Source organism: Acipenser ruthenus, chromosome 1 (assembly GCF_902713425.1).
Source record: "Acipenser ruthenus chromosome 1, fAciRut3.2 maternal haplotype, whole genome shotgun sequence".
In the NCBI taxonomy this organism is placed as follows: Eukaryota; Metazoa; Chordata; class Actinopteri; order Acipenseriformes; family Acipenseridae; genus Acipenser; species Acipenser ruthenus.
This window is the reverse complement of record NC_081189.1, coordinates 107,241,240-107,268,116: the sequence shown is the minus strand read 5'-3', so window position 1 is coordinate 107,268,116 and position 26,877 is coordinate 107,241,240. Positions and strand designations below refer to the sequence as shown.

General features: G+C 37.5%; 2 protein-coding genes across 2 annotated transcripts in view; both read right to left on the bottom strand.

Annotated features, from left to right (window-relative positions):
- The window catches only part of LOC117420927 (ETS-related transcription factor Elf-2-like), a 49,262-nt gene extending 24,570 nt beyond the window's left edge, over positions 1-24,692 (bottom strand). Inside the window, exons 1-3 of the mRNA XM_034034689.3 lie at positions 24,349-24,692; positions 8,811-9,021; positions 7,373-7,538 (exon numbers count right to left, since the gene is read on the bottom strand). Coding sequence (XP_033890580.3) covers positions 7,373-7,538; positions 8,811-8,885 — 241 coding nt within the window. The 5' untranslated portion in view covers positions 8,886-9,021; positions 24,349-24,692. The remainder of the gene's footprint in view (positions 1-7,372; positions 7,539-8,810; positions 9,022-24,348) is intronic.
- Positions 658-7,365, bottom strand: LOC131739473 (uncharacterized). The gene is made up of 2 exons (XM_059033679.1): positions 5,556-7,365; positions 658-5,365 (listed from the first exon to the last, which is right to left on the bottom strand). Exons 1-2 carry the CDS (start codon positions 5,761-5,763, stop codon positions 4,638-4,640), a joined length of 936 nt encoding a protein of 311 aa, XP_058889662.1. The 5' UTR covers positions 5,764-7,365; the 3' UTR covers positions 658-4,637.
- Positions 24,693-26,877: the final 2,185 nt, after the last annotated feature.

Sequence of the window (26,877 nt, the reverse complement as noted above, 5' to 3'; positions counted from 1 at the left end):
GGCTTGCCTGTAAGCTGCCCAGAGCTGCGTTGTCCTCCGACGCTGTAGCTCTGAGGCGGCTGCACGGTGAGTTCGCAGTGTGTAAAGAAGCGGGCGGCTGACAGCACACGCTTCGGAGGACAGCGTGTGTTCATCTTCGCCCCTCCCGAGTCAGCGCAGGGGTGGTAGCAGTGAGCTGAGCCTAAAAAATAATTGGGCATTTCAAATTAGGGAGAAAATAATAAAAACTAATTGGCAATGACTAAATTATTTAAAAAAAAAAAAAAAAAAAAAGAATCTCCAGTTAAGTAAATGACCCACAACAACAGTATCTAAAAATCAGTTGCTAATTATTTCACAAAAGCAATAATTACGTTGGGAAGCCATAACATCCAGTATTCCAGCTCCTAACACCTCTACTAATCCTTTTGAACCCACTAAGACAAACATTCTCCATTCAAGTAAAAAGTGGCTTTAACTTTCCAGACACAGACCAGGTAGTTAATCTGTTTAACGATGGTGTGCCAGGACAGTTAATTTGAAAATCACATGGCATAACAAGAGAGAAGATTGCACAATTCAGTCCTGAAACAACTAAAGTGGCAACCATGAATGAAAAAATATTTTACAATAAAAAATGGCTGTACAATTAATTGTTACTTTCTTAGATGTATTGGTTAGCAGTAGTGAGTTCTGTAACTATTCAATAAATAAATAAATAGAAAACCTCAGTAGTGCTGTATTTTTTATTTATTTTATTTATTTATTTATTTATTTTTTACAGTAAAAAATTGCTTATTTCACGGTCTAAAAATAGGTATTAAAAGATGTTTCATGATATGTATTAAAGCAGAAAAAATAGCACTGTCACATTCAAAATTGATCATTTTCTCTAGAGTTATTATACAGCAAGTGTTCCTAAATTCTTAAATGCTTACCTGAAAACCAGTAAATGCTAAATTGAAGAATATTTGTTTTTTTTTATTAAACATTACCAATTATCCCATCTGAAGACCATGCATTTGAACTCTGTTTCCTGGGCCTGCTTTACGCAAAACATCATATGCTGAACTATTAATTAAACAAGTACTGTGAAGCCATAAATATTTGCAAACCCTTTATTATGCGTTTTTCCCGTATGAAAAAAAAAAACGCTAACATTTTTGGCACGAATATCAAATTCCACTAACAATACATACTTTATATATTGCAACAAGTCGCCAACATTTCTGGAGCAAAATAGGTTTTATGGGTGTGATTCTGCAAATATTCTGGTCGCAAATATTTATTTAGTACAAATGTTAACAGCTCCCTTACTATAAATGACAACTGAACAATGCATGTAGGCCATTTGCATCCATGTTTTTTTTTTTTGTTTGTTTTTTTAACAGGATGTCAATTTTGTGTTCATCTAAAAATTGCAAGGCTTCATTCATTTGCTATCAGTGAGAGCCTTTTTTATAATGGTGTAGTTCTTTTAAGAAACACCTAGGTGTCTCTCTTTTGCTGGTGTACAGTACAGTACAGTACAGCACAAAAACAACTGTAGTAACAATATGAACAAAAAGGCACTACCAAAAGCAGTTTTACATAGAACAGGGAACTCAGATTAAAACAATAAAAGCCCAACTAAAAAATAAATCAAAATAAAAGCAGAATCTATTGTTCAGTATTTTTTCAGCTTGTTTGGAGCCGGTCCAGACAATGCCTATATGGAGTTAACACTCTTATGTCAAGGTATTATTACCCTGATGCAGGTTTTAAAAAAAAAAAAAAAGAGTACCTTGTTTAGCCCTGATGTTCCCCGATCAAGCTAGACAAATCCTCAGCCAAACCAGTATCTGCCCAGGAGGTTATAAAGTTAGTCAGCTTCTTTACACTGATGCTGTGGAGAAACTATTTCTAACTGAAGACAAGGATGATAATTCTGGAGTTTTTAATATTACAAATGATCAATGATAGAAGCCCTCCTTGCAACGTAACTATTTAGGCAGTTAATTCAAAAACACTTTCAAAATAAAGTACCCTCTGACTTGTGGTAATAATCCTTAGATCTTGACTTAAAGACTACAAGTTCTAAATTATTCTAAATTATTTGACACCCTGAAATCTAAAAAGTGGTACAAAAAGTTAACCAAGAAGCTTGCCAAATTTTGATATATAAAATCAGACCTGGTCAAGTTCCAGAATGATCTAATATACCAGGGGTTTTCAACCTTTTTTTGAAACTGTACCCCTTCTGTCTGGAGTTTTCAGCTCAAGTACCCCTGTACAATTTTCACTTGACTGAATGGTACCACAGCTGCCATAAAAGGCAGAATATTCAGATTAACACATGTATTTTTTCCCCGTTTATTTAATATATAAATTTATGTTACAACAGTTTGGGACTGACAAACTGCTGGTTTAGGACAGAATACCAAACAGTAGGTTTGACTCTTAAATTTAATTACATGTCTTTGGATGCACAGAATTAAATGATAGTATTTGGTTATCTCTTTGGAAACACTATATTCGCTTTCTATTCTGCAAAGTTATTATAAATAATACTAAATAGTCTGTATGTAAATGTTTATCACGTTACCATTTACTTCCCATCTCAGCATAATTATGTGTGCCATTTAAAATAACAAAACATTAACCTCAAGATAAAATTGTAATAACTAACACTGATAAACTGAAAAACCATCTGAGTATTATTATTATTTATGTTTACTGGAGCATTTATACTTCTAAAAAAATGCAGAAATATTTGTGCTTCACTGATTAGTATTCAATTATACAGCAAGTTGAAAACAGCAAAGTTAATGAGCAGCGCTGAGCGCTCTCCATAGGTATAGTCACCAGACCTCTGCTCCACCCACCCGTATCAAAATCACGTAGGCATACTGGTGGAAAGTAGACTGTTATTTCATCTGCGGTTCACTTTGAGCTGCTAAACAAAAATGCAATATTTATGCACAGTGGTTTACAGATAATATATAATACTGTTAACAAAATCAATTCAAGATTATTATTTTCTTTTACTTTCATTTTCATCCGTGCATTTCTGAGTTGTCCTGCATACCCCCTATGACCCTTAGAAGTACCCCCAGGGGTAAAACCTCTGCAATATACTACAGAAAATACACTTCCTTGTTTCAATGCCAACAATACAGCAATTGGCCACAAGAGGGACTGCCTCATATGTTACTGTTCCAAGTCAAGTCCTGCACTTCTCACCATAAGAGGGGCTCTGAAGTAGTTAAGAGTGAGACTGTAAAACAATGTAAACTGAAGTCATTTAGCCCAGTTGTCGTGTGGACAAGGGAGTGGATACTGAACCTTAAGAGAGAGGAGCACACCATAATCCTTTAAATGAGCGACGCTTAAGATACTCATGCTCAGTCTCGCCTGATAGGCTAAAGGTAGAATGTTTCTTGAAAATGTTTCTCAAAGTAGAACCCTGGTCTACCCCAGGAAACATGAAAACATCCATCATATACGAGGACACATTTGTCTGGAAAAATGTTCTGGAACCATGTTTCCAAGTGTATGATGGGCTGGCTTTACCATTGAGGAGAAAGGCAGATCTAAACCGTACAACAGCTGCTATAGCTACACATTCAGCGTGGTTCATTTCTTGCTTAAAAACAAGGTTTTCTGGCCCATTGTGTCCATTGAGAACTTCCTTTTATGGAAATTGTAACAATCAAAACATATTTCCTAGAAAATTCCTAAGCAAGAGCTTGGAAGTCATACAATACTAAGGTGGTGAGTACTGTATGAACAGATGGACTACTAACAACTGGTATGCAACATTCACTTCAACTAAAATGTTAAAACATTGAAAGAGGCCAAGGCTAAAACTGCCTCCACAACACAGTCAGCTTCCGCTGATGCCTTCGAATCATGGTTCTATTGCTGAATTAGAAATACCAAAAGGGTTGTGGGGTCATCATTGGCAGACAATAGGCCATCAATTCAGAATGACAAGTCTGTAAGATTTTGAATTGTTCTAATAACCATCGCCCAATTCTTTCATTTGGGGCAGAACACTGTTCTCCAGCATGGCTTGTAAAGTCGTCACATTTTTAGACTGATCCTCACTACATTACTCATTTCTGCAGACTTGGATATTAAATCACTAGCACATGCTATCAGCCCTCTATCCATCTGTCTGATCTGTCATGACTTGCAGGTTTATATAGAACAGAATGCATGTAATAAGTTATGTGAAGTGGGGCCTATTTACACAAAGTATGTACCAATTTTGTATCCCATGTTTTTGATCTATGTACTAAATGTAACTGGTAACCGGACATGACATGGTTGTTCCTTTCTGTTACCTCAAAAGCTCTGATGCTAATCGTGTCCAGACAATGTTTCTGTTACCTCAAAAGCTCTGATGCTAATCACTATGTAACACAATTTTTGTTCCTGGGTAGTAAGTGTTATTTCCTAATTGCTTATGCCTCAAAAGTATAGAAAATGGCTATTATTCCCCACAAACTTTGCTTTTGTGACCAGGACAGTGATATTTTGAAATTTACCTATTTCCAATGAGAAAACAGGCGAATTTGTGTCTTTTCGTTCACATAAAGTCAGAAAAAAACAACATATGAATCCAAATTAACATGTATTTATACTAAAGTAATACAAAAATGACTACAAAAGATTTAGAAGTGAGTAGTCTTTCGAGATTTACGATTATACTGTAAATCACTTTCACGAATCAGCCCCCAAATGTAGTCTCCCATCATGTTCTCGTTATACTGTCCTTGGTAGCGGCGTTCAAAGTCCAGTATATCCTGGTGGAAGCGCTCGCCTTGCTCCTCCGAGTACACTCCCATGTTCTCCTTGAATTTATCAAGATGAGCATCAAGGATATGGACTTTGATGGACATCCTACAGCCCATTGTGCCGTAGTTCTTCACCAGAGTCTCAACCAGCTCCACATAGTTTTTGGCCTTGTGATTGCCCAGGAAGCCCCGAACCACTGCGACAAAGCTGTTCCAAGCCGCTTTCTCCTTACTAGTGAGCTTCTTGGGGAATTCATTGCACTTCAGGATCTTCTTTATCTGTGGTCCGACGAAGACACCGGCTTTGACCTTTGCCTCAGACAGCTTAGGGAAGAAGTCTTGAAGGTACTTGAAGGCTGCCGACTCCTTATCTAGGGCTCTGACAAATTGTTTCATAAGGCCCAATCTGATGTGCAGTGGTGGCATCAGCACCTTCCGGGGGTCCACCAGTGGCTCCCACTTGACGTTGTTCCTCCCCACAGAGAGCTCGGTCTGCTTGGACGGGTCCACCATGCAGAAGTAGCAGTTGCTTGAGTGGTCAGTGGGTTCCCGCCAAATTCTTGGGATAGCGAACTTCATGGCTCTCTTTTCCCCTCTGTACCATCCTACAAAAATACATTTATTTCACCCATGACTAATGTGTAAGAGATTCTCGCAACATACATTTCATATATGATATATTTTTTCAATAACATTGAAAATTGTAAAACATTTTAAAATTAAAAACTTTTACAATTTTAAAAATTTTAACAAATTTTATAACATAAAATTCCGAGCAACAATTGTCCATCTTACCTTCCAGAGTTTTTTTGCAGTGCTCGCAGGTGAAATGAGGTGCCCAGGGTTTGTCTTGATCCCCGACAGGCATGCCGAAATATGCCTTGTAGGCCTCACACATCTTAGCAGATGCTTCCACGGAGTACTTTTTCGCTCTTGTCTTGATAAATTGGCCGCAGACATAGCAAAATGCGTCTGCCGGATGCTTGCAGCCTCTTGATGCCATCTCAGAAAAATGCAGATATGTATCCACTTAGGCAGCTGGAACTAAACTGAACTGGTGGGCTTAAGGCCCCTGTATTTATACTACTATTTATATTACTGGAAAGTTCTAGAAAGTTCTAGAAGTTACTCCAAGTTTACTCAGCACTGAATCTATCTGGAATGTTCTGGAAAATAGGTAAATTTCAAAATATCACTGTCCTGGTCACAAAAGCAAAGTTTGGGGGGAATAATAGCCATTTTCTATACTTTTGAGGCATAAGCAATTAGGAAATAACACTTACTACCCAGGAACCAAAAAAAATAAATAAATAAATTGTTACACGGTGTAATCGTGTCCAGAGAACGTTACCTCAAAAGCTCTGATGCTAAATTGTGTCCAGAGGTTACACAATGTTTCTGTGGCAACAGCTCTGCTGCCTTCAGGACTCAGTGCCGTGAGTTATAAGGAGACTGTGTGGTCCAGTGGTTAAAGAAAAGGGCTTGTAACCAGGAGGTCCCCGGTTCAAATCCCACCTCAGCCACTGACTCATTGTGTGACCCTGAGCAAGTCACTTAACCTCCTTGTGCCCCGTCTTTCGGGTGAGATGTAGTTGTAAGTGACTCTGCAGCTGATGCGTAGTTCACACACCCTAGTCTCTGTAAGTCGCCTTGGATAAAGGTGTCTGCTAAATAAACTCCACCTCCATTTGCTATAGCAATTCCCTAATGTTAAAAAAATAAATAAATAAATAAAGCTGTGAAGAATCTGATGATAAAAATATCCACATACCTGGGTTTAACAAACTGGTGCAGTTACAAAACAGGTAGAATTAGCATTTTAAATATGGAGTTTTTCAGTGGATCTCATTACAAGGTAGCTATTATTGGCTAGTATTTTTTATTTTTTTTGTCCTTGTACTAAAAGCATGTACTACTAATTATTATATTGCGCCTTTCATAGTGGACCACCATCAAAAAGCGCTTTACCGAGGTAGGGTGTGAACTGCGCATTATGTGCATAGTCACTTACAGTAGGACATTGATTTAACATCTCATCCACAGGATGGAGCACAAGGAGGTGAAGTGACTTGCTCAGGGTCACACAGTGGAATCAGAGGTGGAATTTGAACCGGTGACCTTCTGGTTACAAGCCCTGGACTTTAACCACTGGACCACACTAAACTATACTATATACATGTACTATATTAAAATACAGTAATGACACCTAATACTTATCCTGGATCCTGGACACAGCTTTAAATATATTGTGCTTGACTGGAGAAGACTAAACTGGCCATTTCTAATGTGAATTTTATTTCCCTGAATTTAAACTAATGACTAGACATACAGCTCTCCTGTAGCATCACGTAGCCGACAGTAGTCAGTAAAATAAGCCTTTTCAAACCTATTTAAAAACTGTCTAACTTCAAAGCAGCATTAGAAAAAATTAAATCTGTATGTTTTTTCTTTGTTTCTGTAAAATCGTTTTATGAAAATATCTAAAAAATACCCATTTTATGGACTTGGTATAATGGCTTTCGGTAAAAAGGCAAACTATAGTGCAATTTTAATGACTATGGGTGTGTATATGTCTGTGCGGGAGAGTGATGGAAGTTCATTGTAAGCCTTACCAAACTCCACTACTTCAGTCTCTACCTCCTGCTCCTCAGCCACATCCTGCATTAGGTAAGTCTCATCATCGTAGACCAGGACCTGCGCTGCGTAGCACTGCTCCAGTCTGGCACTGGGCACCGACTCCACAATCACTGCAGGGTACTCCTCGCCTTGCCCCTCCTCCTGCCAAACAAACACACCAGGGGTGAGGGGATCTTAATGATGAGCAGTGACACTTATCAATCATTAAAACAGAAATCTTATGAAACTTGTTCCAGCAAACATGAGCGGCTTAAATTCACAAAATATCCTTAATCCATTACTTGCTTCTCAATCCAGTCTGATACGGATTCATTACAGTAAGCTTGTTTTAAAACAAAACAACATTTTGATGGATATTTATAAGGTTGTGTAATGCAGGCTAACAGGGACGTCTTATGTTTAGGGATTCACAGTGTGTGCTTTAGGACATTAACATAGGAAGGTGCATACAGCTCTCCTGTACCAGCACGCAGCCTACAGTAGTACTTGATTATTTTAACCTAAGAACAGTAGCGCTTAGACCCAGCTGTCTCCAAACCTGTGCAGAGTATTACTACAGAACCGTACCTTACAAAAAAATACAGAAAATAGAGTAAGAATGGAGGGACCTAAAAGGAGGAGCCGCTGGGTGACATCACCCCACTGGTGCTAGCTCTCTAGAAGGCCATGTTACAGTCCAGTTAGTGGATATACAGCATTAGAATGATACAACAGTAACAAAAGCAGAACAGCGTTTATTAAAAACAAACCATGTTCAGGAATTCATTTAAAACAGAGGGAGTTTTATTTGTTCTCTGCGTACTCTGTGTCCTCCCACATTCTTTTGGATGGGACACTTGTCTTTTCTAATTTCCTGAGAAAGTAAGCCAGCTTGTGTGCAGTAGTGCCAAATGCAAATCCAGTTGTAAACTTTCTTATGTTCTTATGTTCTTATGTATTAGCATCCTTTGTTTTGTAGTTAATTCACTATGGTAAGTAAGGCCTTCGCACTTTTTCTTACTTCTGAGATATTTTTCAACTTTATCATAATGGCTTTCATAACGTTTTGCAAATGAACGAAGATTTGAATACTTGTCTAAATCTTGAACCGATATCCAAACATGAAAATTCCATGTTTGTCCCAGCACTAATGTTACTGTTTATTTGTTGCAGGCTGTTCAATTATTGTACAATATGTAACCAATAGACAGTCACCCGACAAAGGCTGTTGGACACAACACCTGTTTTTTTTCCCCTCAAGTCTCTGTTTTTTTAAAATCACAAATAGAATTTGAAAGCAAATTGTTGCTGAATGTATTTCTGAGTGCAGGATTTTCCTTTATTCAATTAACTTAATCAAATCAAAGAAAATTATTTTAGCTTTTGGAAAATCATGACAGTACACCAGGCCTGACAGGCGCTGCCTTCTCTCACCTGTTGCTGATTCTCCATCACACTGACATACTCCACGACTGATCCTCCTCCGTCAACAACAACCACTGATGTCATGACGCATTCCCGTGGGGACTGACTGTGCTCTCAGCAACCAGTTTACCTCCTCACAGTACCACCCACTCTGATCCCCTGCACACTGCTGCCTCAACACATCCACTCCCAGAAGAGCAAACCCAGCCTGTGTAGCCTCCTGTGGGGATGGGGGATGGAGAGAGAGAGAGAGAGAGAGAGAGAGAGAGAGAGAGAGAGAGAGAGAGAGAGAGAGAGAGAGAGAGAGAGAGAGAGAGAGAGAGAGAGAGAGAGAGAGAGAGAGAGAGAGAGAGAGAGAGAGAGAGAGAGAGAGAGAGAGAGAGAGAGAGAACACTGTCAACTTTACCAACACTACAATACAATGGTGAATAGACCAATTTACACCAGGGCTTCTCCTCCTTAGCAATTTCCAATATGAATCAAGGGCGGTCAGCCTGCTTCCCCAATTCAAAAGGGACAGATTTGAGGAGGTCTAGATCCAATATGGTATGTCTGAACCACTGTAGAGTAAAGGGAAGAAATGTATCTAATCTAGATACCAATGGCTCTAGCTATGTACTGTAGTTTAGCTATCCATAAACCAGCCTACAATAGCTGGCAGCATTGCTTTTGCATAGATAAATAACAGATGAACAATCAGTAACAGTTTCAATGACAGTTACTTTCCTGGTCCCCCTCAGTCTGTCCCTTAAGGCTGATTCAATAGCAACAGCCAGTCTGAGCCACTGTAGCTTTATTTACCCTGTAACCTCCCAACCGTGACCTGTACCAAAATAGTCCCTGTGTGAACCAGCCCGTGTCAGGATACAATGTAGGTTCGGGATTTGAACTGTTTAGAAGTGCAATACTCTGTAAACTGCAGTACTGTCATACAGAACACAATATTTGTTATTATTGTGTTAGTATAAAAAGGAATATCCGGCAGTATGTGAGGAAGTAAGAAAACTGCAAGTCATTCTGATTTTTTTGTTTCTAAATGTGCCTGTTTTTCATTAATTTTAAAAAGGTCTCCCAGCTGTAACTACAGTTGGTTTCTGTATTTTGATTTGTTAAAATTTGTAATAACCAGCAATACAGACTCCTACTTAAACAAACATTGTGGTCTCCGACACTGTCATCCCAATTGTTTGAACTGTCAGAAGAGGAGCAGGGTTCTCCCCAGGAATTCTGTACAGCCGAGCGGAAGAACATTATAGCCAGGAGCACTTTTAAACAGAAAAATAATCTTGCCTTACCTTAAATATATAATACGACAAAGAATTTGAATAATGTGTTGTCTTTTTTCTGACTATATCTACATTTTTTATTCTGGTAAATTACCGTGCTTATTTAGGCACTCTACGGTTTGACTGGGGAAAGATATCGTGGGGTTATTGGAGTTCACAAAAAAAAAAAAAACCTTTTCACTTCCTTTTTAGCTTAATTATTTTCTTTATGTTAAGTTTTCAGGGCATTTTGTTAATGCACGTCTATTTTTGTTTTTCGCTGTTCTACATTTTTTGAATGCAATTGATCATTTTAATCATTTATTTTAACACAACAGAACTCACACACGTTTGGTCACCATCATAACTGTTGCATGAAACCGCAGTGTAATAATCCAGCACCTCTGCACTTAAGCATTTGTATGTCAGCTGACAAGTGTTCAGCTGATATCCCATCATGCCTTTCTTCTTAAAGGCATACAGCCTCTATATATGAACCCCCAATATCTCTCACAAGCACCTGGGTACATATTGTTACAATATCTCAACAAAAGGAATACGCTTTTCTTTTTTGGTGCATATGTATAGCTATTATGTACTATATATCACCTTACAGTACAATACAGTACATGGGCAGCAGTGTGGAGTAGTGGTTAGGGCTCTGGACTCTTGACCGGAGGGTCGTGGGTTCAATCCCAGGTGGGGGACAGTGCTGCTGTACCCTTGAGCAAGGTACTTTACCTAGATTGCTCCAGTAAAAACCCAACTGTATAAATGGGTAATTGTATGTAAAAAATAATGTGTAAAAAATAATTATATGTAAAAAATAATGTGATATCTTGTAACAATTGTAAGTCGCCCTGGATGAGGGCATCTGCTAAGAAATACATCTATAATTATTATTTTATTTATTTCTTAGCAGATGCCCTTATCCAGGGCGACTTACAATTGTTACAAGATACAACATTATTTTTACATACAATTACCCATTTATACAGCTGAGTTTTTACTGGAGCAATCTAAGTAAAGTACCTTGCTCAAGGGTACAGCAGCAGTGTCCCCCACCTGGGACTGAACTAACGACCCTCCGGTCAAGAGTCCAGAGCCCTAACCACTACTCCATACTTCTAGTCTGCTAGAAGAGCAATCAATTATTATTGTTAATGGCACAGTAACATCTGCAAGATGGGCGATTGGGTTTTTTCAGCCGGGCTGCGGAAAAGGCCTGGGGAGAACCCTGAGGAGGTGGAGCTAGACAGTGACTTGGATGATGACCCCTAATTTTGGTGAGTACCAAACTACTTCTGCTGGTACTCATGTGAAAACCTAATGTTAAAAGTTACGTGAACACCTGGATATAGAGCAAACATTATCTATCAAGGCCAGCTCTATTTAGAGTAGATTTATGACAGCACAAGTAAAGTATGCAGTTGGAAACCAACTGCAGCAACTCATTATGGATGTTCTGCCCTAATCTCAAATCACTTTAAAAGGCAGGATCACAGAAACTGAGAATACATTTTTTTTCTGCAAACACTGTATATTACTTAAAACATGTACAGTATGTGTGTATGTGTTCGTTCTTTCACAAGTCACACATTTAATCATTTAGATCAGGTGTTCTCAAACGGTAGGTCGTACCCCCTGGGGCATTGCAACAGGGCTCTGCATTTGCAGAAATATCAAACGCTGAAATAAATAAAACATAATCTGCAATGCTGTGTGGAAAACGGTTTCCTTCCTTTGTTTTGTAAAGTACCGTAATTCAGTGGGAGACCTTTCTGCGAAATCACCTATAATATAGTGCTACCATATATTTTTTAATTTCTTTCAGCCAATTTTTAAATGTTCCTGGGAATTTTTAAAAGATCATTCTGGTCCCAGAACTACACTACAAGTATTCCACAGGCAGTCCATCTAGCGCTAGTCCCCACAAACTTGTAAATAAGGACATGTGCAGTGCCAAGGGATCACACCTTGATCACACAGACATGAAAGAGGCTCTTCTCTCCTGTGATTGGACGTAGCTCTTATTCAATAAAAAAGGGGAGTAAACAGAGCCTGGTCTTGGCAGGTCTGGAGCAGGGTCATCTGTGGCTGTTCAGCCTTGGGATCGAGCAAAGACAGGGGAGGGTATATCTATAGGATAGGATAGGATAACTAGAACAACAGAATTTAATAATACACTGCAACAAGCTACAGTATTAGTCAAAGTTTCAAGAGAGACCACAAATTCTTAAAATAAACTAAAAGTACCACATTACATGTGTGAAATGTGTTTGGAATGTGTTGCATCACAGTACAGATAGATAGATAGATAGATACTGTATTACAAATTTTGATTTTTTTTTTTTGCAAGTTACTGTATGGCAAAGCCAGACTGCAAGCAAAAGAAGGTTTCTAACCAGAAACATTTAACTGATTCACACACAAGTCAACCCCCAATCCCAACCCTGCACCAAGTGTTTCATTCAATTTAAATTATTTTACTTCAATATTAGACAAGAAACATAGACCTGAAAGACTCTCCTCATTACGTTAAACAGTAATAGACTGACCAGGTTTAGCAGCTGTTTGGAGAGGAGACTGTACTGTAACCGGACACAGGAAAAAAAATATTACTGAGCACCTCCATTAAAAAACAGTCCATGTGCAGAAAACATTCAACTTTGTATTGTTTACCTACCCAGGGGCTGCTGGACCATGGTCAAATTAAGATCCACCCAGGGAGGCTGGCAACCACGGATGACGATCATTTCCTGCCCTTCGCTTCACACGACACTTAACCTGTCAGCCTCGAGTTGTACCGCATTTCAACATCCTGGTCACTTGCTGACTGAAAATTACGTTTTTTATAAACTGCATTGCAGTGAAGGTGAAAAGCTGCCCTTAGTTTAAGGACAGGCTGTTCTTTCTCCCACGCAGCCACTACTGCTACAGTATGGGACTCCACATCGGATCCTGACGAGCGCACACCTAACAGTAAGCATGGCTGAGCCGCTGCTGCTGCCTCTGCTCAATTAGGCTCAGCTGGCTGATGAGGATGAAGAGTTTTTTTGTAGGCAATTTAGCACATTCAGCCATTGAAACAGTCACATGCAACTGTTGGAAAATGTCACATGTTACAATGTCACAAGAGCTCTTTTGTTCAACCCAATGTATTAAATGACTTTATTTATTTCCCTACTTGACTATAGTTTTTTTTGCTGTTATCTCAATCTGTGTGCTGGAATTATATAATATTATTAGCAAGAAAATGTCATTAGAATCCATGTTGAAATGCAAGAGCTGCCAAATTAAAGACATACAAGCTGAAGACTGTACTAGAGTACAATGTAGGAAATAAAATTAATATAAAGAAGCCCAAAGACGTTTCTTGGTATCACTGAATCATATTACAGAAATGTACGAGAACTGCCATTAGTTATAGATAATAAATGACTAAAAAAAAAAAAAAAAAAAAAAAAAAAATTTGAAGTAATGCTGTTCTGTCAGCTGAAGATTGTCGTTCTGAAATTCAGCATTTTTCCTTACCTGCTGCTCACAAATGTATTGGAGGATGACAGACTGTAGAAGAGGCACAGCCTTTCCAATGCTTACTGTATTTCCCAATACTGTGGTGCAGAACAGTACATTTTACTTATGATCTGTTTATGCAGCCTGTTTTTAGGTTTTATTTGCCTTTCACGCTGTGCTTGCACTATAATGGGAAATGAAAGGGAACACGCAAAAAATGTGACCCTCTCTGCCTGCCTGTGGTTATTGTACTTGTTCAAGAAAGACGACAATTCTCCCTTCCACAAGGACAATATTTATAGTGAAAAATGATGGGAAGCATATTTGAATGCTTTAAAACATCTTAAATAAATGCTAAGGAATATTTTAATAATCGTCCTGTTAGCTTTATTAACATTTTGCAGATAGTCTTTTGGTTTCTCATAACTGGAACAATTCAGGTCTAAGAAAATATTTCAAATAGGACGATTTAGATAAAGTGAGCATCTCTTGCATATCTTTGCTGTATACAGTAGATGGTCTGATTGCAGCACATGAAGTTATTAGGACCCATGAAGCAGTACAACTTCATCTACACTGAGTATATCTACAGTACTTTGGGAAGTAGTCTGTCCGGATATGTGAAGCAGGGCAACCTAACCTAACCTATACAGTATATCTACAGTAGACCTTGGGAACTACAGTAGCCTGGCAGGGTATGCGACTTGCCTGTAGCAAGGTTTACTGTATACCCCTACTGTACATGACTTTATAAACTTGTGACCCCACCAGTTTCTCAACCCTTCTACTCATGCTTTAGCAGCCTAAGAGTAACTTGCCTCCCATTCATTATTATAGCCTGTCTTTATTGAAAAATACGAAGTACAGAAGCCTTCCCCTTCCTGTAATCTGGCAATCTGAGTAATGGTTTTAAGATCAGTGATCACACAGTAAGGTAAGGCTTAATATAGCCTACAGTATGTAAAATACATTTGTTTTGTTATATTCATAATTTGCAATAACAAAATACACCTGTGCTTAGTCTATTAAAATTGATGAAACTCCTACAAATCTTAGCAAACACAGCAGTAATAGTCTATGTTTACAGTACTTAAATAATGTGCAATTACTGGCACTTTAAATAAACACACACTTTCCCCCAGCACTCGTGAAAGGAAATATCAAGGTGAAGCCAAGTTTGTTTGAAAATTTTATTTTGTTTAACTATTTTGTTTTATCCAACAGCCTTAACAGTCAATGCCTGGTATATTAAAGGGTTTTGATTCAATTTTTCTTTTCATGTTTTTCTGGAAGTCGTTTTGAGAAGGCCTTGATTCGGTTCTTATCACCTGGTTAAGGCTAGGAATGTACTGCAGTATAATTGCATATTGCAGTTCAGGAGCAGTTAACCTTGAAACCAGGACCCAGACTCTCTTCCCTCCCGCTCCCAGACAAACTCTTTATATTGTAATGTAGGTGGATCAGTGACTCATCTTTCATATTTTGAGAGGGTCCCATATCTTCACTTACTTCAATAAAATATCTTCCAGACAAAAAAAGAAAAAAGCGAAGTCAAGTAAAAAAATGTTTTATTGGATTTAAAAATAAAAAATAAATAAAAAAAAGTGGCTGAAAATACCTGTACACAGTACATGTGGATCTAAAATAGATAGGGCTTCTGATTTTTGGTTTCACCCGATAAACCCCCCCCCCGCCCATACAAAAAAAATTAAGTCCAGTTGGGCAATGTCCCTCCTTCCTGACTTGTATCTCGCATTGATTCAATCTGAATACTTTAAACCCACCCCAACTACTGAGTGGCAGCAAATGCCTACATTTCTATTGGAGGATTGTAACACACTTGTGAGATATAAAATTAAATGTTATTGCTTGCAAGACTTAAAGCTATACTACAGTACATAGTATTTATATTCTCGTGCAATTTATATCAGAATTGCAAATTATGGCGTAATATAAAAAAAATGCCTAAACACACAAAAACCCCAGAAGAATATTCCCGTGATTATAAGGATTTCGTTGTGGAAAACAGCAAAGGAAAGAAGGTACAATTGAAGTGTGCAAACACTGCTGAGTTATCATACATTGTGACATAAAAAACAGAGTAACAGAAATAATAATTTCATACAATATATAAAAAGCGAAAGCTTGTATTTCAAATACGGTAGCTACAAATAAGCACCAAAAAATGAAATTAATAAAAACAGAAGCCCTAAATATAGATAACAATTGTGTGTTTCAACAAAAGGCTTACATATACAGTACATGCAAATGGTGGTGGCTGTTTTTTGGGTCTTTTTTTTTGTTTTACTGTTCACATAATTTTCTAATGTTTGCAATCGCCCTGGTTCTTATTGCAATTACCCAAATACGTTTTATTTATTTTAAGGTTCTGAGCACCAGAACCCTCTTATATTTCCAGCAAAACAAAAGGAAACTTGATCCAAAGTGGAGGATCACATGCTATTTGCCCCATACACTATTTGATCCACCATTATTAATATTAGTATGCAATAAAAGACATTCAATAATCCATATGGCTTCCAAGTGCATAGTTATTGGTTTAGAACCTGCTGCCTTACTGGATTAAAAAATAACCCCTCAAAAACCTTTGCCACCCTTGTGTACTGCCATTTCCTTAACAGAATACAGTAAATAAAATATTGTAAAATCTAATCTGGGACATAGTGTTTAATATATAACGCAATTTAATACTCAAAATAAATCACAAGCTGAACATTCTGCTTCGCTGGTTACAGTAGAATTTCAATAAACGCCATTGTTCTCTTTTTCAGTTACTCCAATGATTATTGTAATTATAAAATATTAGCTATACAAATTAACAATACTGTATTGTCCAAATCATTCTCCCTGAATACCACTCAGCAGTGTACAGTTCCCTTTCATCAACAGTACTTTTTGTGAATGTCTATGGGATTATTGTGTTAACTTTGCTGTTTCCTCTCCATGGCAGCTGAAGCTATGGGATCACGCCCAAGTCCCCATGAAGATTTGTTAAACTGAATAAGACCTACAGTACCCTCCAAGCAGGATGCCTAATGCTTCCTTTTTATGATGTGCGAGGCGAAGGAGAAAATAGTTAGAAAGTCAAATACTTTAAAAGCATATTAACATTTTTTAACTAGGTCCCCCAAATGAGGTCTAAGGTCATGACAATGGACACTTTTTTAAACCACTATCCTTGAACCCTTTTTTCCACCACATGTGGTTGATGTTTTGTATTAAGGAAGAGAACATTCAAAGTGAAGGTTAACTGTCTAAGAGACACAAATGGCAAAATCATAGATGAAGAAAAAAAAATAGCAAATATATTAAATGATTACTTTTCACAGGTTTTTACAAAGGAGGACACAGACAACATGCCCCACATGTCGACCTGTTCCTATCCAATTTTAAATAACTTTAGCATAACAGAGGCAGAAGTGTTAAAGGGACTAGGAGCTCTTAAAATAAACAAATCCCCTGGGCCGGATGAGATCCTCCCAATAGTACTCAAAGAAATGAAAGAAGTTATTTACAAACCGATAACCAAGATCATGCAAAAGTCTCTTTACACAGGGGTTGTACCAACAGACTGGAAAATAGCAAACGTAATACCGATCCACAAAAAGGGAGACAAAACCGAACCAGGTAACTACAGACCAATAAGCCTGACTTCTATTATATGTAAACTTATGGAAACTATAATAAGATCCAAAATAGAAAATTACCTATATGGTAACAATATCCTGGGAGACAGTCAGCATGGTTTTAGGAAAGGGAGATCGTGTCCAACTAACCTACTTGACTTTTTTGAGGATGCAACATTGAAAATGGACAACTGCAAAGCATACGACATGGTCTATTTAGATTTCCAGAAAGCTTTTGACAAAGTCCCGCATAAAAGATTAATTCTCAAACTGAACGCAGTAGGGATTCAAGGAAATGCATGCACGTGGATTAGGGAGTGGTTAACAGGTAGAAAACAGAAAGTACTGATTAGAGGAGAAACCTCAAAATGGAGCGAGGTAACCAGTGGTGTACCACAGGGATCAGTATTAGGTCCTCTGCTATTCCTAATCTACATTAATGATTTAGATTCTGGTATAGTAAGCAAACTCGTTAAATTTGCAGACGACACAAAAATAGGAGGAGTGGCAAACACTGCTGCAGCAGTAAAGGTCATTCAAAATGATCTAGACAGCATTCAGAACTGGGCAGACACATGGCAAATGACATTTAATAGAGAAAAGTGTAAAGTATTGCATGCAGGCAATAAAAATGTGCATTATAAATATCATATGGGAGATACTGAAATTGAAGAAGGGAACTATGAAAAAGACCTAGGAGTTTATGTTGACTCAGGAATGTCTTAATCTAGACAATGTGGGGAAGCTATAAAAAGGCCAACAAGATGCTCTGATATATTGTGAGAAGTGTTGAATTTAAATCAAGGAAAGTAATGTTAAAACTTTACAATGCATTAGTAAGACCTCACCTAGAATATTGTGTTCAGTTCTGGTCACCTCGTTACAAATAGGATACTGCTGCTCTAGAAAGAATGCAAAGAAGAGCAACCAGAATTATCCCGGGTTTAAAAGGCATGTTGTATGCAGACAGGCTAAAATAATTGAATCTATTCAGTCTTGAACAAAGAAGACTATGCGGCGATCTGATTCAAACATTCAAAATCCTAAAAGGTATAGACAATGTCGACCCAGGGGACTTTTTTTACCTGAAAAAAGAAACAAGGACCAGGGGTCACAAATGGAGATTAGATAATGGGGCATTCAGAACAGAAAATAGAGGCACTTTTTTACAGAGAATTGTGAGGGTCTGGAACCAACTCCCCAGTAATGTTGTTGAAGCTGGGATCCTTCAAGAAGCTGCTTGATGAGATTCTGGGGTCAATAAGCTACTAACAACCAAACAAGCAAGATGGGCTGAATGGCCTCCTCTCGTTTGTAAACTTTCTTATGTTCTTATGAAACACCCCCCAGCATTTGGATCATTCCAGCTCAGACCTACTGTATATCCATGTCATAGTACTTGCATAGTACAGTAATCCATCGCGTATCCGCCCGTCACACAATCGCCCCAGTCGTTTATACACCATGACCAACCTCTTCAGCAACGTTAGTTTAGAGAAGATTAGTTCAGATATTGTAGATCCTACCAAAGTTTTTGTACATTGTGTTGTATGTGTTCCGTGCACAACTATTGCTGGTAGTGTCACACCAGCAGTTCACTGTAATGATATGTAAATAAATCCTATTTGCCTGTGGGGCGTATCAACTTCAAACTTCATCTCAATTATTATTATTATTATTATTATTATTATTATTTATTTCTTAGCAGATGCCCTTATCCAGGGCGACTTACAGTTGTAAACAAAAATACATTTCAAGAATCACAGTACAAGTAATGATACAATTAGGAGCAAGATAAAAATACAATGACTTTGGTTCTAGCAAGTACAAGTATAACAAAATACCACTCAATAACAGAGCAGATAACAGTGTCAGTGATAGTTACATCAGGATATAATTAAATATAAAATAATACAGATTAAATAACACTTGTGACAGATTACAGTACCCTAAAGTACAGGATTAAATGCAGTAAAATAGGGGGCAGATAAGAGCAAAATAAAGCACATTTAAATGAAGGGTGATATTGTCCCAGGATACAAACAGAGGAGTTCTACAGGTGCTGTTTGAAGAGGTGAGTCTTGAGGAGGCGCCGGAATGTGGTCAGAGACTGGGCAGCCCTGTCAAGTGGGGGTGTAGGGAGAGATGAGGGTCTGGAGGTAGCTGGGTGCAGTCTGGTCAAGGCATCTGTAGGCGAGTACAAGATCTCCTGCCTGTCACTCAGCAGCTAATGCAAGCACCCACATGGCAGATGGCTACTCTGTCACAAGCATTAATACCCTGTATCTTTCTAAACCAGGGATTTAGGGGAGCTCCCTAATAAAAGCTGAATCTCAAAACAACAATTGTGTGAATATAGTAATTGTTACAGCTGTGTATATGATATTTAAAACAGGATTCATTCATCTGACTTTTTACATATCCGCCCTTACTCTGGTCCTACCGCAGTCGGATACGCGACAGATTACTGTACTTGCTTTGGCCAGTGGCCTGTAATTCTAGGATCCCGTTCAAATCTGGCCACAGCGTCAAGTCAAGAGTTCTGGAGGTTCTGCCCAGTTCGCAGTGAGGACTTATATGCAAAAAACACCATCACAATAACTGTCCATATGGTAAATCATATGGTAAAGGGAACATTGCCTTTAGGAAAAAGACTAATACTAACCATGAGCAAATAAGAACACTTGAACCTGTGGTAGTTTGCATATGTTTACTACAAAGTATTGGGGGAGGTTTATACTGTACTGTACATGCCAGTGATTATTGGTTAAAGTCTAGTTCCTAGGTTTCAACATCCCCAGATTTGATCATTTAAAACATAATTAAAAGCATTTTGTGCACCAAAGGTTTATGTACCAAACTGAAGTCTCTTCAGTGTATTTTTTGGAAGCTACTATATACTGTATTGCATTCTGTAGGCCTACTGTACAGTACATGTTTAGCAGGCTAAACCAGGTTCATAAAAGAGGTTGTGGCAATGACACAGCAAAAGGACATGGCAAAAAGTAGACACACCCGCTTCCTTAGGAATACAATGAAACAAGTAGGCCTCTGTTTACAAAAACACTGTGTGTACCTGACAACCCCACCTCACCATGGCAACCCTGACAGGAGTGGCTGCTGCTTCCTGTTGTCTGGCATATGTTTAATTCCCAGGTGTGCCCCCGCAATTAAACTGTAACTTTTGAGGCAAGTTAGAACTTATGTCACGCTTTAGTTAACAGGTGCATAGTCTTACCAATAAACATTGTTAACTGATCCTACAATTTACTATCAAGTAACAGAGATGAAGTATATTGTACTGAGGGCTTAATTTTTTTTGGAACAGTTCCTATCCAGATAGTTGAAAATAAGGGACTGTTCTCAATTGAGTTACAAGGTTAAGACTGAGTGATCAATTGGTACAGTATACTAAATATACGAGTAGTATAAACACTTCTAATTACAAATAAAAGTTTCAAACAGTACATAATGATTTATTTAATATTTATTTATAGCAATATGTTGGGCTGCAGCAGCAGGCTTAGCGTAGTTAATGGGTCTGTTCACACCATTTTTATATGTTGCAATACAAGATAGATTAAAAATTTTCTGATAAATTAACAATTGTCTAATAGATTATTCAAATAAACACTTATACGTGCTGATCCCTATTATGTACAGTAACCACTATAATGGTGTCTGAGATAAAGGCTTTTTCCACAGTGGTGGTGGAGGCTTTGTAAAATTACTGATACAAAAGAAAGAGCACGTTTCTTGTACACACAGGGTTTCATACTTTGGATAGTATAACACACTCCAAACTCACCACCGAGAACTACAACAAAGCTTCTTAAGATGGGTACCAACGAATACTAGTATCAAGGAATCAACAACACGTGCAAATGTACCCTTCCTTAACAAGGACTACAGAAACATATACTTCAGAAGTAGTGACTGATAAAACCCAGAATCCAAGTCACCCCTTCAAACTGGAAGTGTTATTTCTGTCTACTGTAAGTATAATTTGTATTATACATAAAATATGTTTGACAAGGAACAATAACAAAGAAATACTATCATCCTTATACAAAAAGAGACTGTCTTTAACAGAGAGACAATGCAGTGTGACTGTCTGTTTTTAGTTTGAAGCTGTACATCCTGGAAACTGTTTTTATTTAGGCTAGCTGTTACAGTTACAATTTTTTGTGCCCTAGCCTACTGTACCCTATTTTATTTTGGTCATTCAATCAGAAAAACAACCATTGGTTTTCATGTACTTCACTCATGGCACTGCAATTCCCTGATGTTTTTTCCCACAAAATTAGTAATAACATAATGTCACAGCAATTATTATTCAAATCCCCACAGAATCTTAATAGCAATTTTACTGCATCTTACAATACCACCACTAAAAATGTTCAGAAGTCATGTGCTTAAAAACCTTGGGCAGCTACAGATCCATAGCCCTGTGATCTGGTCATGAGGACAGTACCACAGCCAGTCTCTGAATATGTTAGCCTAGGCTTAATGGAACATACAGAAACTCCACTGAAGGAAGATATTGATTTTGCAAACAAACAACAAAGTAGGGACATGTAACTTGTATTGCCTAATAAGATAATTCATGCCAAAGCTTACCCTGAACAAATAAAAAAGCTTCTTACATATTATCAAAATAGAAATGGGAGTTATGGAAGAAAAAACAAAGCATCCCTGGGTACATGTAATCATGTATGTTTCCAAGTGTTCGGTGGCGACCTCTAATCAAGTTGAGAGTGTATTTCACGTGCATTTCTCTTTGTCTTTGTCTGTCATACAAAGAGTGCAAGAGGAAGCACACTCTTGCTTAGAGGGAGCCACCAAACACCTAGAAACATATAAGTCATTAAATCTCATTTAAAAAATGGACGAAAACATGATATGAACGCACGTAATCTGTTTTTATAAAACCTGTTGTGGTTTAAACCTTTAGAATGCTTTGTCATCGACATTCTTTGCACAAGATCTAGGGCTACACTCTCAGAGAAATGATGTGTAATTGCTGCTGATAGGTTCCAATGGGGATGTGATTTATAATATCACTTAGAATGGGTTGTACTGTACATTACACTTGTGTGCAGGACATAACAATACAATGTGTACCTAATATGTAACAGTGGTGAATGTTGGGAAGGATACTCCTAGTTTTAAAAGTATGAACATTGTTAAACAGACTTTTTTGAAGCATGTCGGTAGGATTTTTTATTTCACATCTGATTTTTTTTTTTTTTTTTTAAATCTGCAACGGTACAGTACATTCTTGAACCACAATACTTTGTTGTAGCATACAGAAAGCTGTTCTCTACTATAAAAGGTATGCACCTCAAAGCAAACAAGTGGAAAAGCTGTTCAGGTTGGCATTTTTTATGCTAAATGGGGTTCCTGACAGTGTTCTTAAATACATGATGATTCTAAACAATACGTTGGTCCATAGAGGCTTTCTTTTTAAAGGCGCTCTAGCCTCTCCCTTCACAAAAAAGCAACTGTCAGGTTAACTAATTTAACAAACATAACAATCGGCTGTAATGTAAAGCCCTTTAGCGGATCATATAACTTTGTACTGTATATACATCCTGGGACGAGAATTATCCATAAAAACGTTGCAAAAATGCCTAATGATCAGTTCTTACACGTTCTGGCAATTTGGAAACTATGTATTTATCTCCAAAATGTAAACTCTAATCTAATGTTACTCAACTATGCTATAGCAAAAATAAATGGTCTGCAATATAGGTCGGGCTAACCGGATTTTATATATATATATATATATATATATATATATATATATATATATATATATATATATATATATATGCCAATAAATTGCATCAAATGTTTTAAGAACATTGAGAGGTCGTCATTTCCATGTGTACTACTTTATAGCAATGTTACACAGTGATTATTAATAGTAAGTTTTTCTACAGACAGTCAATAGAAATATGAAATATATACACTGTTCGATATTGTAACAATTTGGAAACGAGGAAATCGGGAGGGAACATGAAGCGCGGGCCCACCCACTTAAGAGTGTATTTGCTCTCAAAAAACGAATCCGTTGCTGAAGAAGTACTGACAAAGTGTGTCGTGTTGCTTGATCCAGCAAGGGGAGATCCCAAAGGAAATAACTGTAATGCATTGATGATGCGATGCAAACATCCAGTACCATTTCATCGGTGTGATTAAAATAAAAACGCAATGTGCAGTCCTTCATTCTTCACAGGGATTCCCTACTTATCTTGCTTTCGAACACAATTGTTAACCAATTACTACACAAGCTATTAAAATATGCTGAGGGTGCATGTGGAATTAAATTAACTTCTGAGGTCTACATTTACCATATTTCTTCGAATGGACATCTTAATCTGTACAATACATAAAAAAAAAAACACCGGTCTACGTCAACATGGAGCCAACTCAAATAATTAAATGTTTATACCGGCCCGAGCAAGGCAGGTTAAACATGACACTTTTTCATTTGCACCTCCCTACTCCGTTTCAAGTTTAACTAATGTCGCAGTTCAAATAAATAAAATATGTATTTATTTATTTAAACGGCGGCATGTACAAACCTTTTCGGTTCCACGGTTTGACAAGCTATCTCTGTAAATAGGCGGTTCGGGCCTGCAATTTGTAATTTAAAGGCATAAAACAAAAGAAATAAGCCTCAAAATACGTAGTTGCGATCTTAAAAGTGTACAACATTTGTTCAGATAGAACACCAACAGAAAAAAAATGTCAGGTTAACCTAACATACAGTGTTTATGCAAACATAAATACCAGCTCTTTCTCCAAATTATAGCATCGATGTCCATGTTTACACTCTTGTAATAAATTAATAACTATTGTGAAAAATTCTACCGGATATACATAAACTAACAGCAGTCCACGCACACGCATAATTAATCAACCAAACCAAACCGTTAAATACTGTATTGGAAGACAAAACAATTAAATAAACCACTCGGCAGTGAGTGCATATGAACTTGAGCAATCGACTGGAGCTGCGTTTCTAAAAAAGCCCCGGCAGTAGCTGATGTCGACCGCCTTGATAATGTGCAAACACCGCTGTTATTTTAATGAAAAGAGGGTATCCCTTACCTCCACCGTTGCTTTCCTCCACAATAGAGATCTAATACCAGGCCTAGTCAATAAACCCAAACACATACAATGTTGTTGCTGCTATGCTGTTATTTGTCAGTGGTAGTACAGTATTGACCTCTCCAGGATGCGAAGAAATATCAGTTCTGGTTTGCAATTAAATATCCCACGTTATGCTTTTCTTCTAAAGCTCAGAGTCGCCAGTTCAGGAGATAATCTTTACTTTTTCTAATTTGATTGTGTTTTGATATAAACTGTGTTAGCCTTGGGACCCAGCTCAGTCTCTCTCAGCCTGCCAGTGAGTGACACACTCGCTGTGACGTTACTTCACACAGCAACTACCCCCTTTCCCAGAAATTACGATGGGATTTGATTTTCTGTTTCTCGTCGGCTTCCCTAGCCGGAAAAAAAAAAAAATTGCTTTTCTGGTTCGCGTACCAAAGATGCTCCATAAACAAAATGTTTTACTTGAATGAAATTCTATTAAATGTATACATGTGTTCGTGTGTTAAGCACATAGTTTTTGAAAACAATATGTTTGTTATTGTAATCAATAATTGTTTTGGTGCAATAATTATTTGGGTACCTTAAACAAAGGACTCCGTTTCCTGCTGTAAATTCCAGCAAATGCTGGTGAGTTTGTGACCAGATGAAGTTGGGAATTGGAACTAATATTTAATGGCCTCTCATTGGGCAGTCTATAAAATACCACACATGACTTATAGTTAATACGTTTAGTGTGTAGTGTTAACAACAAACAGTTGTCTTTTGAACGCCAGAGTAAAATTTTTTTTTTTTTTTTTTGGACCAGCTTAACCGTCTCCTCAAACAGCACCAAATCTTGAACCGGCACAGCAAGAGGAAAACCAGCAAAGCACCATCTTTGACCAGCACACAGCAGTACAGATCATTGCTGGCACTCTCATGAGTGCGGACATCCGAAATCCTAACAGTCAAACACATTTATAAAAAAAAACAAAAAACATTGTTTCTATGAATCAAACTCTCAGAAGCATCCTACTTCTCTCCCACCTCCAATTTTCCATATGACTGTGTTTTCAAAGTTGACTGTGTTTCATTATGTGCAGAATGCTGCCAAACAATCAATTAAAAAAACAAATCACCTTTACCATAATGTGTAAATGTCAGACCTACATATTAGATTCGATTTTGGGGGTTTACTTTGATTGTTCTATGTACTTTGAAGAGCATGAAAATACATGTAAAATGCATTTACATTCAGTGTGTCTAGTTTTTCTAGCACATGCCTTCAATTTGGCTTTTCCTAACTTTGTAAAAATGTAGTATTTGACTTTCAGGTCAGGGGTTTTATAAATGTATTGTAATTCTAATTATCATGTTAATAAATTAGAAATGATTATTATTATTATTTTTATGTAACTACAAAATCAATACAGGACAAAGTACAATAAATAATTTGTGTTTTCTACAATCCAGAATCTTGACCATTTTAATTGCCTCATGCCCTATAAATAAATCCAGTATAAATAATATTAAAGTCTCTTAGTATTTAGGTGCAATCACAGTTACAGATTGGGGATCAAATTGCAAGAGACATCAGTTATTGTAGCGAATTGGTCTTGCTGGTTGCTGACCAAGCTGGGTTTGCCTATGAATATAAAGACTGAATATTCCCAATTCTGTTTTGAAAAACTGAAAGTTTAAAATATCTATTGAAATATTTATGTGTTTTGTTTTATGACTGAATGATACTGACACCTGCTGCTGAAGGAGGGACATCATGCATGGGGTTGCTTTTTTTAATGCTAAATGTAGCATCTATGAAAAAGTATTCTCCAGCTTCAACATTTGATTAAGGCATATATTCCATATATTAGTTACAAAAAAATCTAAAGTCAGGATTAAAAGGGACTACCAAAGATTAAACAAACCCTTATGTTTTATTATATTGACACTGTGTATCAATTCATATTCAGTTTTGGAAATCTACAAAGCAGGGTGTAATTCAATATTAACGTAACATTAGGTTTCATTTCACTTAATTCTATGGGATTATGTAAACATTTTGGCCAGAGCTGTACACATGGCAGCAGGTGGGTGGCTTTTGCTGCATAAAAGTCTTGGAATTCCCCACAACCTGTCACATCACAGAAGCTAAGAAAGATTGAGGCAGATTAGTGCTTGGATGGGGGCCTCAGTGGGAAACCAGACTGGTTGGTGTTTTGGGACAGCCTGAGCTCAGTCAATTTCCCAACAAGATGTTTAGGGGAACTGTCCTGTAAGAGGTTCTGTCTTTTGGATTGAAGAAGAAACCATAATATAGCAAACAAGAGCAGGAATAGCATTGCCCAATCAAGGTCCATAAAAGGGAAGCCTAGCTTAACCTTCCCTACCCTGACCCTCATATTCCTGGTTCATCTGTTCTCAGTTGGCCCTACCTAGTTAAATAAATAATTTCAAGTTTCATTAAAACAACATTAAGAGATACGTTTAGAGAAGATTACACCTGTTAAAGAGTAAGTAGCGGGTTCTGAAAAATACAGTGTT